At 55.2% G+C, this 17488-nt stretch overlaps 1 protein-coding gene across 1 annotated transcript in view; it reads right to left on the bottom strand.

The window, feature by feature from the left end:
* Nucleotides 1-201: 201 nt before the first annotated feature.
* Nucleotides 202-17488, bottom strand: part of SRCIN1 (SRC kinase signaling inhibitor 1) — a 58243-nt gene continuing 40956 nt past the window's right edge. Inside the window, exons 9-19 of the mRNA XM_052658381.1 lie at nt 16592-16684; nt 16297-16340; nt 15808-15995; nt 14501-14676; nt 8092-8222; nt 7827-7974; nt 7263-7509; nt 6582-6816; nt 4637-4791; nt 4186-4338; nt 202-954 (exon numbers count right to left, since the gene is read on the bottom strand). Coding sequence (XP_052514341.1) covers nt 202-954; nt 4186-4338; nt 4637-4791; nt 6582-6816; nt 7263-7509; nt 7827-7974; nt 8092-8222; nt 14501-14676; nt 15808-15995; nt 16297-16340; nt 16592-16684 — 2323 coding nt within the window. The remainder of the gene's footprint in view (nt 955-4185; nt 4339-4636; nt 4792-6581; nt 6817-7262; nt 7510-7826; nt 7975-8091; nt 8223-14500; nt 14677-15807; nt 15996-16296; nt 16341-16591; nt 16685-17488) is intronic.

A 17488-nucleotide genomic window follows, 5' to 3' on the forward strand; every position in this document is an offset into this window, starting at 1 on the left:
CCCTTGAACAACTCCAGGGACCAGGCCTGCCCCGAAGGGCTTTGGGGATCCAGAAGCGCAGGCAGAGAAACCACAGAGACAGAGAAAGTCAGACAGGAGAGGAGGAGGGGAGTGTGGGGATGGAAAAGGGGGAAAGAACTTTATTTGTTGGTTTACAGATACAGAGCAAAGGGGAGAGGCCCTGGTCCCCACCAGCGCTGGTTAGGCTGATCCCTGGGCAAGCCAGCTTCCCAGCCTGCCAGGGGCTCTGCTTGCAAACTCAGCCTGGCACCAGGCTCCCGGAGGGCGGCAGGGCTGAGAGAGGCTAGAAGGAGGAGGGGGGCTGGCGTGGTGCTCCTGCAGCCCCCAGCTCCCTCCAGCTCTGAAGACAGAGAGACTGGAGCGGCAGGCAGCCACCTGGGGACCAGGGGGCAGAGGTGGGGGGCTGCCAGGGGGCCCCGTGGCAGAGGCCAGGCCCATCTGGCTCAGAGTGGCTTCCAGCTCCCGGAGTGTCTCCTGCAGGCTGTCTGTCCGCTGGGTGATGGCAGCACGCTGAGCCTTGCACTCCCCACTGCAGGGTGGGGTGTGGCGACCAGAGTCCTTGCGGGTCTCCTCTGGGGGCATCTCCGCAGTGGAGGGTTCTTGGGTCCGCTCTGGGGCAGGTCCCAAAGGACTGGGGATCCCGGCTCCTCCCCTTTCTGGGCTGCAGTCCCCTGTCTCCAGTGTCTTCAGGGCCGCCCCTTCCTTCTCTAGCATCGGGCTGTTGCAGGCCTGGGAAACCACAGCCACCATCCCTGGCGGGGCCGGTGGATTATCCCGGCCCAGGAGGCCGCTGGCCAGGGTCCGGGGTCGTGGGGTGGGGGTTGTTCTAAGCCCGGGTTCCTCAAGCCTGGTCTCTGGTGGGGAAGGAGGGTTGGGGGCACATTCCGTCAAGATGATCCGGGGGACAGAGAAGGGCCTCGGGTCTGCAGCAGCCTGAAGGGAGAAGAGAGATGAGGAAGGGTGTGATTCCTGTAACCAAACACCCCCGCGCTGGGAGGGGGGTGCATGTGGGTGAGCCCAGTCCCTTCCTGTTGCAGACGGGGAAACTGAAGCAGGGGAGGGTCCTGACTGAGTTCACCCAGCAAGTTAGAGGCAACGCTGGACTAGAACTCAGGCCTCTTTTCACCACACCCTATCGTCTCCACCTCCTGGCAAAGATGCCAATTTACTTAGAAGCACAGATCCGTGCGCGCTAAGTCACTTCAGTTGCGTTCGACTCTTTATGGCCCTATGGACTGGCAGCCCGCCAGGCTCCTCTGTCCGTGAGGATTCTCCAGGCGAGAACACTGGAGTGGGTTGCCATGCCCTCCTCCAGGGGATCTTCCCAGCCCAGGGACTGAACCTGAGCTTCTCATGTTTCCTGCATTGGTAGGTGGGTTCTTTACCACTAGCGCCACCTGGGAAGTCCCACTATACATGTTTACTTCTCAGCAGGCATGTTAAATTCTGGGAGCAGGTCTCATGGTTACTGCCAGGAGTTTGCCCATCTGTGCGATGGGGTAACAATGACACAGGGCTGGTGGAGGATGAAATGAGCTCACGTGGGCATGTGCTTGGAACAGTGCCTGGCACGGTGTAAGTGTTTGATAGATGTTAACTATTCGTTACATAGAACTGAATGTCCAAGACCCGCAGCCCCATGAGGGTGGAGACCAGGTGTTGGCCTCTGACCTCAGAGAACAGGTCTGACATCCTCATCTTAGGCCAGAGATTCCTCGTTCCCCCACCCTGCTTCTGGAGCTTTCTCTGAGGGCTTCACAGCCACAGTGGGCAGGGCTCGGCCAAGTCCTCTGCTGCTCCAGGTTGGGCAAAGCTAGAGCACCCGCCTCTGTATGAGCGTCCCTGGCTCTGGCTTGTACGGGGGCACAGAGAGAGGCCCCCAGTCACCCCTACCACAGCTGAGTAAACTCTGATCTAACTCAGCGGAGTCTTACACCAGCAACTGCCACATATGCCTTCATCTTTAATCCTTTCTGTTCCCCATGAAATGGCTACTATTTTCACTTTACAGATGAGCAAACAGGTGTGAGGGGGTGTCCTGTAATTTACTCAAGGTCACTTACCCACAGCTAGCTAGTGGCAGAGCCAGGACTTGAACCCAGGAAGTCTGACTCCAAGTCCAGTGCTCTTGCCAATAAAATGAGCCATGGGGAGATATGTGGGGGGCAGCAGGGACCCCCAGCCCCCCTCCCAAGGGAACCCACCCAACTCTGCCGCCTGCTTACCTGGATGTGGGAGGTGCAGAGTGGGAAGTCAGTGAGGGCGGCCCACGCCCACCCGGCTCCACTGCCTGCCGGCGCCGGATGCAGGGGGCAGCCAGCCCGAAGGGCCAGTGGAGGGGCTCTGCCCGCTGGGCCCCTTCAGGAGCTTCCAGGGCCAGAAAGGAGTAATGGCTGGGTGCAGCATGCCCAGGTGCTGAGGGCACAGCAGGCCCAGTGCAGCCCTGCCACACCACTCACCCCCAGACGGCTCCTTGGACTGCTCCATGCCCATCCTCTGCCCAGCAGACAGCCTGTCTACCTGTTCACTGCCCATCTGCTCCCCCTGCCAGGGAGCCAAAGCACAACCAGGCCTCAAGCCAGGCTAGCGATCAGGTGAAAGCCAGCACTGTGGGCCCAGAGAGCCACACAAGACAGGTGACCAGGTGTGTGCTTCCCCAGACCAGAGGCCCTCCTGCTCCAACCTGACTGGGCAGAAGGAGAGATGCTCAGACCACTGCCCCCCGACTCCCCCTCCCCAAGCAAGTCCCCTGGGGTGCAGACAGTAGGTTACCCGCAAATTCCCAACAAGGAATAAAAAGGAAATAAGTGCAGCAGGACAGCAGCAAGGACTGAAGTTAGAGTGAAGGTAGAACTTCCCAATGCTGAAAGACAGAACCAGCAGCCAAGGAAGCGCATGGATTTCTTCCATTCCAAGCTCTCTGACCAGGTGGGGCCACGGGGTGGGGAGAGAGGCTGTAAATGAGCCTTCCTCCTGGGTGTCCTGGCCCCGGGCACAAGGCATAGATTCTACGGGGAGAAACAGAGCCCCCGCCTGGCACAGGCAGCAGAGTGGGGAGATGGGGGCAGGGACTAGGCAAGAGTTCAAGATGAAGTCAGGTTTTGAGTTGGGCCTAAAGTCATGTAGCAAGCAAGATCCAAACTTCAATCTTGGACCCAGGCAGAACCTGGGCTTCGAGCCAGACCTAAAACTCTGGCTGTAGATCAGAATGAAATACCCAAGCCACCAGGGACCAGGCTCGGAATCAAGCCTGTAAGGAAATGCAGACCCAAGGGGCCACCAGATGCCAGGCTGCTGGAGTCTCGAGAGGGAAGGAAGGGTGATGCCCCTGTCCTGGGAGCGGGGAGCGGTGGTCCACGGGGTGCGGCTGTGGCAGTGGCGGGACTTGGGCACATGACACATTCTGGCGGGTTAGCGTGAGAAGTGAGGAGAGGAAGCGTGGAGGCACAGGCAGAGAGAGCGCTGTGAGAGGTGGGGGGCAGCCCGTTACCTTCCATGTGGGGCCCGGGGCTGAGCCCCTGGGGGGGCCCAGGTCCGGGGGGGACAGCAAGGTGGGGATCGGCTGGCGGCGGGGCGTGGGGGGGAGGGGAGACACTGAGCTTCTCTCAAACACCTGGGGAGCAGAAGGTGGGGGCAGGTTTGGAGGAGGGGGTACAGGAAGGAGGGGTGGCCTGGGCGGGCACGGGGACCCTAGCCTCACTCCTTGGCCCGTCATCACGGCCACTGGTCACTCTGCCCTGCGATTCACCTCTTCCCAGAGGCCCTGGTGGTCCAGGTCTCCAGCCTCTCGGGGAGGGGCGCTGAGAACACTTGAGCCTGGGGGACTCACAGCACTGAGAGCGGCTCAAGGCACACGGATGGAGATTGTTAGAGCTTCGTTCTCAGAATACTAGGGAGTGGGGCTGCAGAGCAGAGGAGGTGTCTGGGCAGTAGAGGGTCTCAGAGATTGCAATAAAAAACTCAAACATGCAGGGAGGAACTTACACCCCCTCCCTCATTGTACAGTGGAGAAGAAACTGGGGCAAGAAGGACAGAATCCAGAACCAGCCTCAGTGGGGAGTCGGGAATCCAGCCCCTCATCCTAGCCTGAGCACCCCACCCTGAGATCCACATGGTAGGGAAAGGGGGGAAGCCTGGCTGATGACATGGCGACTCCTGACCCACCTCCAGCTCTGCGATGATGCGGTCCTCATCGTCCTCATCCTTGATGGCAGAGGCCATGATTGGGGGCGTGGAGGCCGGGCGGGCCACCTCGGACACAGTCCGGCGCAGCTTCACCTGGGGCTTCTGCACCTCCAGCTCCTCGGACTCAGCCTTCTGCAAGGCCCAGGTCTCATTAGACCAGGCTCTGTCTGCCTCCAGCCAGCTCACCTCTTAGGTCCTATCCCTTCCAGACCATCTCCCACTTGCCCACCTAGCTCCGCATTATCTGCCTGGCCCCTTCCCATGGAGGAAGCACAAGCCAGAAGCAGAGTCGCCACCAGCCAGCCTCCTTTCTTTCCTTCCGCTTCCTCTGAGAGAGGGGACCACTCCAGAGGGTCTCCAGAGGTCCTCTCAGGCATCCCTCCCACTCAACCCCACGTACCTGTCCCCTACCCAAGGTCGGGGGTGGTACCTTGATGAAGGCCGAGTCCTTCTTGCTGGTGACCACGACCTCTCCAGTGCGTGTGGTGGTCAGGCCATGGGAGGAGGGGAAGCTCCGGCGGGGAGGGGGTGGTGGTGGGGACTTGGAGGGCTTCTCGGTGCGGTATCGGGGCACTGTCAGCTCATCTGTGGGCAGCCAAGGGGCTGGGGTCAGCCCTGGAGTCTGTGCACCACATCTGACTCCAAGGTTAGGGTAAACCTGGCTTCCTCCTCCAGGGAGGAGGAGAGGGGAAATCTCAGGGAAAGGACACAGGCCCTCTCCTCCTCACCTATGTCCCCGTGCAATCCAGCCCCAAGCCCTGTCACTCTTCCGCTTATAGCACTCATCCCTTCTACTCAAAGCCTGGTCCAGGGAACAAGAGCACTGGCAGCACCTGGAGCTTGTTGGAAATGCAGAAGCTCAGGCCCCACCCCGAGCTGCTGAGTCAGAATCCACATGCCAGCAGATCCTGGGTGATTTCACATGAACATTCAAGTCTGAGAATCGCTACTCTAATCCACCACTTTCCCGCCCACCCCTCAGCTCTGCTCTAGCACAGATCTTCATCCTTCCTCCATCGAGAGAGTAGTTAGGACTATTGCAAGAGTCTGACCCTGCCCACCAGGCTCTCCCTGCCCCCAGTTCTTCCTTGGGGCTATTTCCTGGGCAATCTGCAGAAAAGTCACCCAAGCCTGACATTCCTCGCCCTTTGATCCCCCAGTGATTCCCCACAACCCCCAACCTCTGTGCCTGCCAACCTTTCAGCTTCAGCTCTGCTTGCTACTCTCGGGCCTGGACCCAGCTGAGCAACACCAAACACATACCTCCAGGCATTGGTACATGATGTTTCTCCCTGGAATGCCCTCTCTCACTGGCCAGGGAAATGCAAGACTCCAGTGAAAAGCCCCCTCCCATGGGAAGGACTTCCTGCCCTCTCAGGGTCTCCTGTAGAACAGCATTTAGCAGCTGCCTCCTATTTCTGGTTTACACACTGGGTATGGCCTGGGACAGATTACTTAACCACATGGAGCCTTAGCATCCTCATCTGTAAAATGGGAATAATTACTGTATCCACCTCCTGGACTTGTTGCAAAATTATAAACATTAATACACAGAAAGCATTTGGGGCTGTTTTTGCCACACAGTAAGTGCCTGAAACACAGATGTCAGTATTATTCTCCTACTACATTTTAAGCTCCTTGAAAGTAGTCATCTCCTTATCCCCAGCACCTAGCCCATGTGTGTGTGCATACTAAGTCACTTCAATCGTGTCTAACTCTTTGCAACCCTACAGATGGTAGCCCGCCAAGCTCCTCTATCTGTGGGATTCTCCAGGTAAGAATACCGGAGTAGGTTGCCATGCCCTTCTCCAGGGGATCTTCTCGACCCAGGGATAGAACCTGTACCTCTTATGTCTTCTGCACTGGCAGGCAGGTTCTTTACCACTAGCGCCACCTGGAAAGCCCTAGCACACAGTGGACACTTAACAAATATACAGGTGGCAAGAACAAATAAATGAATGAGTGACAACTGCCGTTTCCTATTTGGGTTTCTGCTTCCCCTGTGAGCTCACAGGCTTGGGGAGCACAGGAACCCCGTCCACATCACTCAGGGCTGCACCCCATCTCAGCACAGCCTGGCTCCTGGCACACATGCTTGGACAAAACGTGCAGGGGGATGACCCTCTGGCTGAACTTTCTCATCCTCCCAGTGTGGTCCTCTCAGCAGTTGTGGGAAAATCCCTGAATGCAGTCCAGCACTATCCCATCCATCTCGGTCTCCCCTGAGTGACCAAGGGTCAGGCCAGCACCGTCCTTCTCTAATAGCCCACCCACAAAGATTTTCACTCCCAAGCACCTCCCTCATCAACCTGAGAGTTCCTGAGGCTGGGGCTCCCCTCCTCTGGGCTCTTTGCAACCCCCTACCTGCCCCATACCTGAACCTCTCCTCCCACTGGGCTCCGTCCGGGGGGCTGCCTTCTGGCCATGGGGGGTCTTGGGGGGTTTGTGGTCCGGGGTGGGGGCTTGGCCTGGGTGGGCCTTGCTCGCACAGTCTAAGTCAGGGATGGCCTTCAGCAGCTCCGCCTGGGTCTCCTCCAGCAGCCGGTTGATGTCCTTGGCGCTGTACTGGGTCAGGGCTGCCCGCTTCTCCTCCCAGTCCCGCTCAGCAGCCTGGAGAGGAGGGCCAACAGTCAGCACTGAAGCAGCTGCCCTGCTCCTGGACTTCTGGGGCCTCAGTCACACATGCAAGGAATGCAAAGGAAGCCTCCCATTTGATCCAAGCCTCGGGCTTCTCTTGAGTATTACATGCCTTTGCTGCGAGCCTGGAATGCCACTTCATAACCAAGTACTCCCAGGAGAAATTTAGACCTGCTTTTAGACATTCTATTCTGTTTCATTGAGCACATAATCTTTTCTTGTGCTAACCCCGTACTGCCTTGATTATCATAGGTTTATGATATGCTTTCCTGCCTAGCAGGACTGATGTCACCCTCAGTATGCTTCTCAGAGTCCCTTGTCCCCCAGGAACAAGTCCCCATGTGTCGGCACTGGCCAGCGTAGGTCAGTGGTGAGAATGTGTGAGCCTAGCTCCGGCCCCCCCATCCCGGGCCCAGCACCTCAACAGACACAGCCTTGTCCACGCTTCTCTTGCCAGGAGCGTCCAGGCCTTTGGTGGGGTTGCCCGCCTTGGGGGCTGGAGGGGCCCCCTCAGTTGGCCCACTCAGCTCGTGGAGGTTCAGCGGAGGGCTAGGGGGTGGCATTTCGAAGTCTAAGCTCTTGTTGAAGTCCGTCTCAGCCGTCATCTTCTTGGGGGACTGACTCAGGAGGTTGCTGGGGGGTGGCCACACACCCTCGTCCACTTGCCTGGGGTGGGAGAGTTGGGGACAGCTGTGAGGTCAGCAGGGTCGTGGCTCCCTGGGAGGGAAGCCTGGCATGGGGGAGGCAAGGTGTGAGGGGGGCTCTGGGATCTTGCAGGACAGATGGAAAGGCCTGGGGAGGGGTGACTGCATCTGGGAAATGGGAGCGCCAAGCCTGCAACATGCAAGGGGTCACAGGTCAAAGTGCAGAGCCAGTCAGCACACCGCTGACCTCTGTGGTGAGTCGGGATAAGGGATCTGGGCCGGGTGTGTGACCCCATGGGAAATCGCAGGTCAGAGATAGGAGGTCAGGGATAGAATGACCTTCGGATCTGGGCCAGGGTGTCCGTGACCCCCCGGCACCGCTTGAGTAGCCCATCCAGGCGCTGGGGCTCCTCCTTCAGGAACTTCACCGCCTCCACCTCCACACGCAGCACTACCCGCATCTTGCTCTGCAGGCCTGGGAAGTGAGCTGAGGCGAAGGGAAGGAGTGAGCGGGAGGAGGGAGCAGCTCTGGACAGTGGGGAGGACAGGCAGTGGGGTGGGGGTGCAATGCCTGGGGTGGGGCTGGGGGTGCCCCCAGGCTCACCCTTGAGTTCGGTCAGCGTCTCCCCGAGCTGCTTCAGCACCAGCGCCTTCTCTTCCAGCTCGGGCCCGGGCACCAGTCGGTGGTTGTGGGACACATCCCTCTGGATCTTCTCCACCGACTTCTCCAGGTCACTGCAGTCACAGAAAGACCTTTTCAGCCCCTCAGGCCCCAGCCCAGCCCCTTGAAACTGAACAGCTGGAAACAAATCAGGCCACTGCTCAGATCAAAAGTAAAAGCCATCCACCAGGCCACAAGCCCAGGTAAAATCAGAAAGCCAGACCTCAGAGATGAGACTTCAGAAGCACTCCGTAACAGGTGCCCCAGGTCCTCGTGTTGAAGTTCTCATCTTTGGCAGTATCAGCCAGAATCTCCCTCCCTAGGACTCACACCCTCTGATTCTCATTAGCCAAGGACATAGCAGAGAAATTGGCAGCTTTTCAAAGAACTGGAGGCAGGTGTGTGTGCTTTTTGGGGAGGCGTCCACCTTTTCTCAAATGATCCAGACACAGCCTCTTTCCTCAATGACAAAGCTGCTTCCTATTTTCAGATGGCTTATGCTGAGCTTGTGTCATTTTAACACCCTACATCTTTCTGAAATGTAAATCAGACCAAGCCACCACCGCCTGTGTTGAACCCGAAATGGATCCCGACATTCTGAGGGTAAAATCCAAACTCTTTAAGTGCAGCCACAAAGGGCATGGGGGTAGTAGCTGAAAATTTGGGTCTGGAGTCAGACAGATCCACATTCCAACCTGCACTCTGCGTGACCCAGAAGAGATCTTGGAGAAGTTACCGACTGTCTCCAGATCTCAGCTTCCTTATCCCCCAAAAATGGGGATGGTAAGAGTTCCTCCCTCCTGGGGCCACTATGAGGATTAAATGAGCTGAAAAGCAATTAAATGAGCTAATGCGTGGGGTCAGTCCCTGGGAGCTGCTCTTATTTCCTCTCTAGCCACAACCATTTCCTCCCCATCTGGTTTGCTTCTGTTTCGAACCATCCAGAATTTCTCTGAGGTCCCTGTATGTGCTGCTCTCCCTGTTGGTCATTCTTGTTGTTTGCCACGCTAGGTCTCCATTGCGGCACGCAGGCTTAGTTGCCTTGACCAAGGATCAAACCCAGGCCCCCTCCATTGGGAGCGTGGACCTTATCCACTGGACCACCAGGAAAGTCCCTCTCCCTGGACTTCTATGATGCCATTTCCTCTGCCCAGAACACTTCATTACCACCACCTCCCCACCCCCCCCCCCACACACGTGTGACTAACTCCCACTCATCCTCCGGTCCCAGTGGGAAACTCTCCCCTTACACTTGGTGTTGGGGGTCTGCTTCCTGCCTGGAGCTCCTGTTTGCTGGGCTAAGCAGTTCTAGGCAGAAAATAAGATACCCTGTCTTTCTGATTCCTCTCTGATTCCCAGCACCTGGCAGGGTGCCTGGAGCAGAACAGAGGTCTGGTAAGTAATTATGGAAGGAATGAATAAGTGAAAGAAGGAATTACTGCCCAGGTAGGTCATCCCAGTCCTGCATCTGAGTCACTGATATCCCTGACCCACATGCAGGACATCACATACATTCCTGTCAAATCCCATCTGCTGGATTTCAGCTCAGCAGTCCAGGAAGGAACAACTTTTGAATCTCAGTTCTACCATCCAACAGATTTGCTCCCCCTCAAAGCTCTGTGTCATCAGCAAATCTTATCAGCATGCTTTATATATCTTCATCCAACTAGTGGGTGAAAAAAACAGACCACACTGGAGCCAAGGCCAAAATCCTGTGTGTCAGCACTACCAGTTAAAGAGGTATCTTGTACTAAGTGCCTACAGCATGCCAGGCGCACATTCAGCCCCTCACTTTATCCTCACAACAAATCCTGGGAGTGGGAACCATTGTTACCTCCAGTTTACATACAAATAGTAGCTCAGAGTAAGAAATAGAGGAAAACAATAGAATGGGAAAGACTAGAGATCTCTTCAAGAAAACTGGAGATACCAAAGGAACATTTCATACAAAGATGGACACAATAAAAGACAGAAACAGCAAAGACCTAACAGAAGTAAAAGAGATTAACAAGAGGTGGCGAGAATACACAGAAGAATTATACATAAAAGGCTTAATGACCCAGATAACCACGATAGTGTGGGCACTCACCTAGAGCCAGACACCCTGGAGTGCAAAGTCAAGTGGGTCTCAGGAAGCATTACTATGAACAAAGCTAGTGGAACAAATAGCTCCAGCTGAACTATTTCAAATTCTAAAAGATGATGCTGTTAAAGTGCTGCACTCAATATGCCAGCAAATTTGGAAAACTCAGCAGTGGCCACAGGACTGGGAAAGGTCAGTTTTCACTCTAATTCCAAAGAAAGACAATGCCAAAGAATGCTCAAACTGCTGTATGATTGAGTTCATTTCACATGCTAGCAAAGTTATGCTCAAAATCCTTCAAGCTAGGCTTCAACAGCATATGAACCGAGAACTTCCAGATAAAAGGTAGAGGAACCAGAGATCAAACTGCCAGCATCCACTGCATTATAGAAAAAGCAAAGGAATTTCAAAAAAAAAATCTACTTCTACTTCATTAACTACACTAAAGCCTTTGACTGTCTGGATCACAACAAACTGTGGAAAATTCTTAAGGGGATGGGAATACCAGACGACCTGACCTGTCTCCTGAGAAACCTGTATGCAGGCCAAGAAGCAACAGTTAGAACTGGACATGAAACAATGGATTGGTTCAACATCGAGAAAGGAGTATTTCAGGCTGTATACTGTCACCCCACTTATTATTTAACTTACTTGCAGAGTATACATCATGTAAAATGCTGGGCTGGGTGAATCACAAGCTGGAATCAAGATTTCTGAGAGAAATATCAACAACCTCAGGTATGCAGATGACACCACACTAATGGCAGAAAGTGAAGAGCCTCTTGATGAGGTTAAAAAGAGGACCGTGAAAGGTGAAAGTCAACTCAGTCGCGTCCGACTCTCTGCGACCCCATGGACTATACAGTCCATAGAATTCTCCAGGGCAGAATACTGGAGTGGGTAGCCTTTCCTTTCTCCAGAGTATCTTCCCAACCCAGGGACCAAATCCAGGTTTTCCACATTGAAGGCGGATTCTTTACCAGCTGAGCTATCAGGGAATCTCTTGATAGAGACTGAAAAAGCTGGTTTAAAACTCAACATTCATAAAACTAAGATCATGGCACCTGGTCCCATCACTTCATGGCAAATAGACGGAGAAAAAGTGAAAACAGTGACAGACTTTATTTTCTTGGCTCCAAAATCACTGTGGATGGTGACTGCAGCCACAAAATTAAAAGATACTTGCTCCTTGGAAGAAAAGCTCTGACAAACCTAGACAGCATATTTAAAAACAGAGACATTACTTTGCCAACAAAGGTCCATATACTCAAAGCTATGGTTTTTCCAGTAGTCACATATGGATGTGAGAGTTGAACCATAAAGAAGGCTAAGCATGGAAGAATTGATGCTTTTGAACTGTGGTGTTGGAGAAGACTCTTGAGAGTCCTTTAGACTGCAAGCAGATCAAACCAGTCAGTCCTAAAGGAAATCAATCCTGAATATTCATTGGAAGGACTGATGCTGAAGTTGAAGCTCCAATCTTTTGGCCACCTGATGCAAAGAGCCTACTCAATGGAAGAGGCCCTGATGCTGGGGAAGATTGAGGTCAGGAGGAGAAGGGGACAACAGAGGATGAGATGGTTGGATGGCATCACCGACTCAGTGGAAATGAGTTTGAGCAAACTCCAGGAGATGGTGAAAGACAGAGAAACCCGATGTACTGCATATGGGGTCACAAAGAGTCAGACACAACTTAGCAACTAAACAACAAGTAGCTCGGATACTAAACTACATTCCCCAGCCTCCTTTGCATGTAGAAGTGCCATTCAAATAAGGTCTAGCCAATGGAATATGAATGGAAATGGTACATGCTGTTTCCAAGTCTGGCTCCCTAAAATCCTCCCATGTAGGCTCCTCCACACTCACTTCCCCTTCCTGTTGGCTGAAAGACAGAGACCCTGTGGGTAATCTTGGAAGGCACATATTGAAGACGTGCCTTATTGGAAGGCATCAGGCTGGGTCCCTGAGTGACTGCAGGGAGGAAAGCCACTAGGCCCCCCTCAGGCTCAATTAGCACCTCAGTCTTCCTATCGTACAATCCACAAAAGTTTGGGGGCCCATAACCTGAGCAGGCTCTGCAAGAAAATCCAAATCAGAGCAAGTCTAGACATTGGGATCAGAAAGTGGTGGGGTTTTCCAGACCCAGGTTTAGTTCTGGAACAGTTGAGAGGTGAGGACCAGGGCAGAACCAGCTACAAAATGTGAGGTGGCAAAGCAAAATAAAGATTTTGCCCCTGGTATAAAAATTAAGAATTTCAAGATAATGACCGCAGAGCACTGAACCAAGTACGGGCCCTCACAAGCATGGGGCCCCGTGTGAATAACAGGTCACATGCCTATACAGTTGGTGCTGGGCTGGGCCATGTTACACTGCAAAGGCCAAAAGTCTCAGTCAGCGGAGGCTGCCTCTAAGGGCAACATCTAAACAATGCGCTTGGCTAGAGCTACAGGTGAATAAACCAAGCTGAGTGGAGCACAGAACCAGCTGTAACTTCCAGCAAGATGCCAGGGCAAAAGGAAGGGGTAGAGTGAAGCCGAGGAAGTGGACAGAGGCTGGTAAGCTAGGGCAGGGGAAAGGATGGGCCAGCAGGCCATCCAATGCCCGGGGAGGCTATGGAAACTAGGCAAGGAGGCCCCTCCTGGTCAAGCCAAAGCCACTGCAGCACTGGTGTGCAGCCCAGTCCAGATTCCACCCCAAAAGCCACCTTCGAAGTAGATTGAGAATCCTGCCGGAAGCAATGTATCAGCCCCCAAGCTCTCTAAAGTGAGCAGTCAGAGCAATGGGTTTGATAGCAGGGCAACCCATAGGGAGACTGTGTATTCCTGGAGAACTGAGGCCCCAGGAAGCTGAGGACCAGACACCCATATGACAAGAGCATAAATACATTCTTTCATCCTTCCTGCCTCCTCTGTACTTTTATATTTCCTTTTATTTTCCTTTAATGTCTCAGTAAAGTTCCCTTTGAAAATTCCAATCCAGGTCCTCTGTGCTGAATAAAAAAGGGGGAAAAGAGGACAGGTACGTTAGGTAAATGGAATTCCCTGGATGAGGGGGGGGAGGTGGTGGTAGCCATCCGTCTACTTGGAGATCTGACCGGAGCTGTCACTCAGCTTTCACGGCAGGGGTGAAAATAAGCTGCCACACCAGCTTATTTCCAAGTGAGATGTCCCCTTCTTTCATTTCAACCACAAGGGGTCGTGGGAATCTTGCCCTGTGCGTCACTGAAATGAACATGGACCTCCAGGCTGTATGGGATCGAGGCTGAGGAGCAGGGACCCTTCTCAAGGAGCCCCTTGCAAGTGATACAGCCAATTATGACTTTGGTGAGGAAGCTGGGTTCCTCTGAGCAGTCCTCTTTGGTTCTGAGTCATTGACCCGTAGAAGCCAAAGCCCCCTCTGGAAAGAATTGTGAAAAGCTTAACCTTGGGCACAGGTGATGAAGCTGAAGCACAGAGAAGGGCAGAAACTGCTCTGATGGCCCAGCTGCTCAGAGCTGGAGCTGGAGCTCGGCCCCTCATGCCCTGTGCTGCCAAGAGGGAGACCAGGCGAAGGAGCAGGGCCTCTGTCTCAGACCCAGGGACTGACCAGGGAAAGCTGCAGGGGGCTGGGACTGCTCACTCAGTGGACGGACAGCGGACAGCGGAAGGCAGCCTCTCCTTGCATCCGGGCCAGACAATGGAATCTTGGCCAGACAGCTATTTACTAAATTTGGATCAGAGGACTGTCTTCTGTTAACCCTTGCATGTCTAAGTCTTTGGGGGCGGGGTGTTCTCTATTCCTGGAGCCCTGTTTCAGCGACAGTGGGATGGGAGGAGGGTTCTCCTTGGCTACATCTGGTCTAAGAGCTGGTGAGGGTGGCTACAGTGACCAAGCTGGCCCACCGGAACACTCTACTCGAGGATCAGTATGCAAGGATCACAGGCCAGAACGAAAGCAGGCAGAGGACAGAAGTGAAATCGGGCATCTGGAAACATGAGAGTAAGGCTGCAGGCCATGGGGAAGCCGGACCTTGGACCATTAGGGAGTAAGACCACAGCAAAAGCAGGCATCAAGCCAGAACAAAAGAAAATAGGACTCCTGCCAGATGGTCAAAGGTTTGTGGGTCACAGAGACATCAGACCACAGAGGAGATGAAAACCAGGCTTCAGAACAGAGCCACGTCACCTGGGAGTCAGAAAGAAGGGAGTTGCGCCTCCCCGTGATCCCAGGTTGCGGGCCAGCGAGGCGGCACTCCCAGCCCTCCCCGCAGCCGCTGCGCCCAGCCTCACTTGAGCTGCTGGGTAATGAGCTCCTCGTCGTTGAGGTAGCGCAGCCGCTCCTCCTCCACCAGGGTGCGCTGCCGCTGCAGCGGGTCCTCCTGCCGCCGCGCCGCCTCCGACACGCGCATGCTCAGCTCCGCCTCCGTGCCCTTCAACAGCGCGCGCAGAGACTCCAGGTTCTGTAGCTGCGGGACGCAGATGGGCCGGTGGATGGGGGTGCGAAAGAATGGAGGCGCGCTGCGGGGAGAGGGCTGGGAGGAGGCGGGCAGAGGACAGCCCGACCGCGGGGCGAACTCCACGGACGATACTGCTGCTCGGCTGTGGCCGTGAGCAGCAGCGAAAGGGTGGGGTGGTAGGGGTTACAGGCCGAGGGTTACTTGCTGGGTAAGCATAGAGGCAGGAGGAGAATGGCTTGGGGATGGTGGAGGGAGACAGGAGTGCCAAGTTGGGCAGTGCAGAAGGTGCGGCTGCTTCGCTGTGGCAGTTAGCTGCAGCGAAGGGGTCGGGGGAAGAGGACAAGGTTTCTGGGGAAATATAGAGGCCGGAGAATGGGGTAAGGGATATTTGAGGGCAAGAGATGCCCCTAACAGGGCCCTGCCCACCTTGGGACTGCATGGCTGTGGCTTCGATGAAGGACTCAAGCACTGTGGTTTGACAGAGTTTCCTTGGCTGGGACCGGAACATAACTCTAACACTTGAACCTAGTTCTAAGGCCGAGTTGAGGCAGTGGTGGGGGGGCAGCCGACATCTTACCCATTGCCCAGATGGCAACTCTCTGCCCCTTCTCCAACCTGTCTCTATTCATTATTCTCACCTGATGGGCCCCGGGGCACTCTCGAGGAGCGGGCACACGGATGCCAGGCTCCTGACTGGTAGGACCATCTGCCAAGCAGAGTAGGCTGGGGAAGGCTGTGTGGGCTTAGGAAGGTAGCGCTGAGGGGATCTGGGGGAAAGGCTTCCGCCCAAGGGAGGGGAAGGGGGAAAGAATGGGAGAAGGGAAGGGGCTGGGACTGCCCTGAGGGATACTGACAGGAGGAGGGGGCTCAGTGGAGTAGGCTAGGGCTCCAGGAGGGCGGGAAGGATTCAGGGAAAGGGAAAGAGGGCACGCCGAGGGGGACACGGGCCAGGGGTGGTGGCTTGGTGAGGGAATAGAGATTCAGCGAGGTGACGGGAGTTCGAGGAAGGTTTCGGAGAGCAGCCCAGTAAACGGGACTCGGGACTCGGGACGGGGCAGACTTGGGAAGGAGTTTCCGCAAGTAGGTGGGTTCTGGTAGGGCAGGGTTTGAGGGGGCGGGGCCCCGGAGAGGTGGTGGTACCTGGAGCTTTCGCAATTGCTGAAGCTGGCTGCGCAGGTCATTCGTGCTGTTTTGCAGGCCACGCAGGTGCAGCTGCATCTGCAAACGGTTGATGGCAGTGGGCTGCCCCGCAGGGGTGCTGCTGGCCGGAGGCGGGGGAGGGCCGGACACTGGGGTGGCCCCGCTGCTCCGGCTGCCTGACCCGCAGGCTGCAGACAGGGACCACAAAGATGGGAGAAAGGGAATAAACCGTGAGCTGGGAGAGATCGGGGTAAGTTCTTTCCCACTCGTGGCCCCACACGGTAGCCAGGGAGAAGCATGGCTCTGGCTCCCTGTCCCAACCAGTGGCCAGGCTTTCTGAGGGGAGCAAAGCACCAGGTGAGACATCTTGGGCTAAGGTGACTACTCATTTACCCATTGAAGCCTGGTGACGTAGCCCCTTTACCGACTAAAAGACCAGAGAGGCTAAGAGGGCAAGGACCTCTGGGGGAGGGAGAAAGGGCCACTCACGTGCTGAGGGGGTGGCTGCTCCATTGGAGCCTTCAATCTTCTCACTGTGGTACAGGGAAAAGATGGCCATCACGCGGTCCAGGCTGGCCCCAGACCGTCAAAGCTGGGTAAGACTTCAACGTAAACTCCTCCAGTCCCCTGGTCTCAGGATGGAGTCCCCGAGAAGGGAAGGATTCACCCCAGGGACCATGATGAGACATGGGAAGAGCTGAGTCCAGGGCTCTTGCTGCTCACTTTCCCTTCCTCTTGCCCCAACCACAGGCCTTTGGCAGTGGTGTTGGGAACAGAACCTCACCTGGGGGTCTCAGGCTCCGAACCTCGCAGTAGGGCGCTCTGCACCAGGCCTGTGAGGCTGGCAATTTGCTTCTCCATGGCCTCCATGCGCTCCCTAGGGAAGACGGTAGCCTTGATCAACCCCATCTCTGGGCATGGGGTCCCTCCTGCCCAGCCCCCCTCTCCTAAGATTGATAATTAGACAGCCACCAGCACACAGACAATTCAAAGGGCCTCAACACCTAAGGATCAAGTCCACAGCCCTCCCACACACATAACAATGGAAATGCCCTTCCCCATTTGACAGTAACCCTCTCCCTCTCCAGACTCATCTCTCATCACTAGCTCCCTAATGGGCCCCACCCAGGCCTCTCTGGACCTCTGCACATGTATGCCTCCTGCTAGGCACGCCCTTCTCCCTACCTCTTCTCTGAAGTCATCCCAGAGTACCCAACTGCCTTAGAAGTACACCCTACCAAGGGAAGAACTTTTTTTTTTTTACTGTGTCTCCCCCACTAGACAGGGCAGGAGCTGGGTTTGCCCAACTTGGCGTAAACAGTGCCCAGTGCAGTGCCTGGCACACAGGCCACAAGAAAGCTATGTGAATGTATCATTTCTCCTCACCTCTCAGTGGTGCTGCTTGAGGGCAGAGGGGGGCAGGTCAGTGCCATGGTTACCTCCTCCAGCCTTGCACCCTTAGCAATAAGCTGGATGATAGGCAAGAGTTCCCCAACTCAGAGGCTACTTAAAGAAATGTGCCCCTCTCATCCCCACTTCTTAAAAGCACCCCCTCCCCAGTGAACTTCAGCCGGCCTTGTGCTGGACAGCTCTCATGGCGGCACGTTTCGTGCCTGAGCAGGAAAGGCATTAAATAACGAGTTCTGCTTCAGCCTCAACTCTAATTGGGGAAACTAAGGCT

This window comes from Budorcas taxicolor, chromosome 19, assembly GCF_023091745.1.
Source record: "Budorcas taxicolor isolate Tak-1 chromosome 19, Takin1.1, whole genome shotgun sequence".
Classification (NCBI taxonomy): domain Eukaryota; kingdom Metazoa; phylum Chordata; class Mammalia; order Artiodactyla; family Bovidae; genus Budorcas; species Budorcas taxicolor.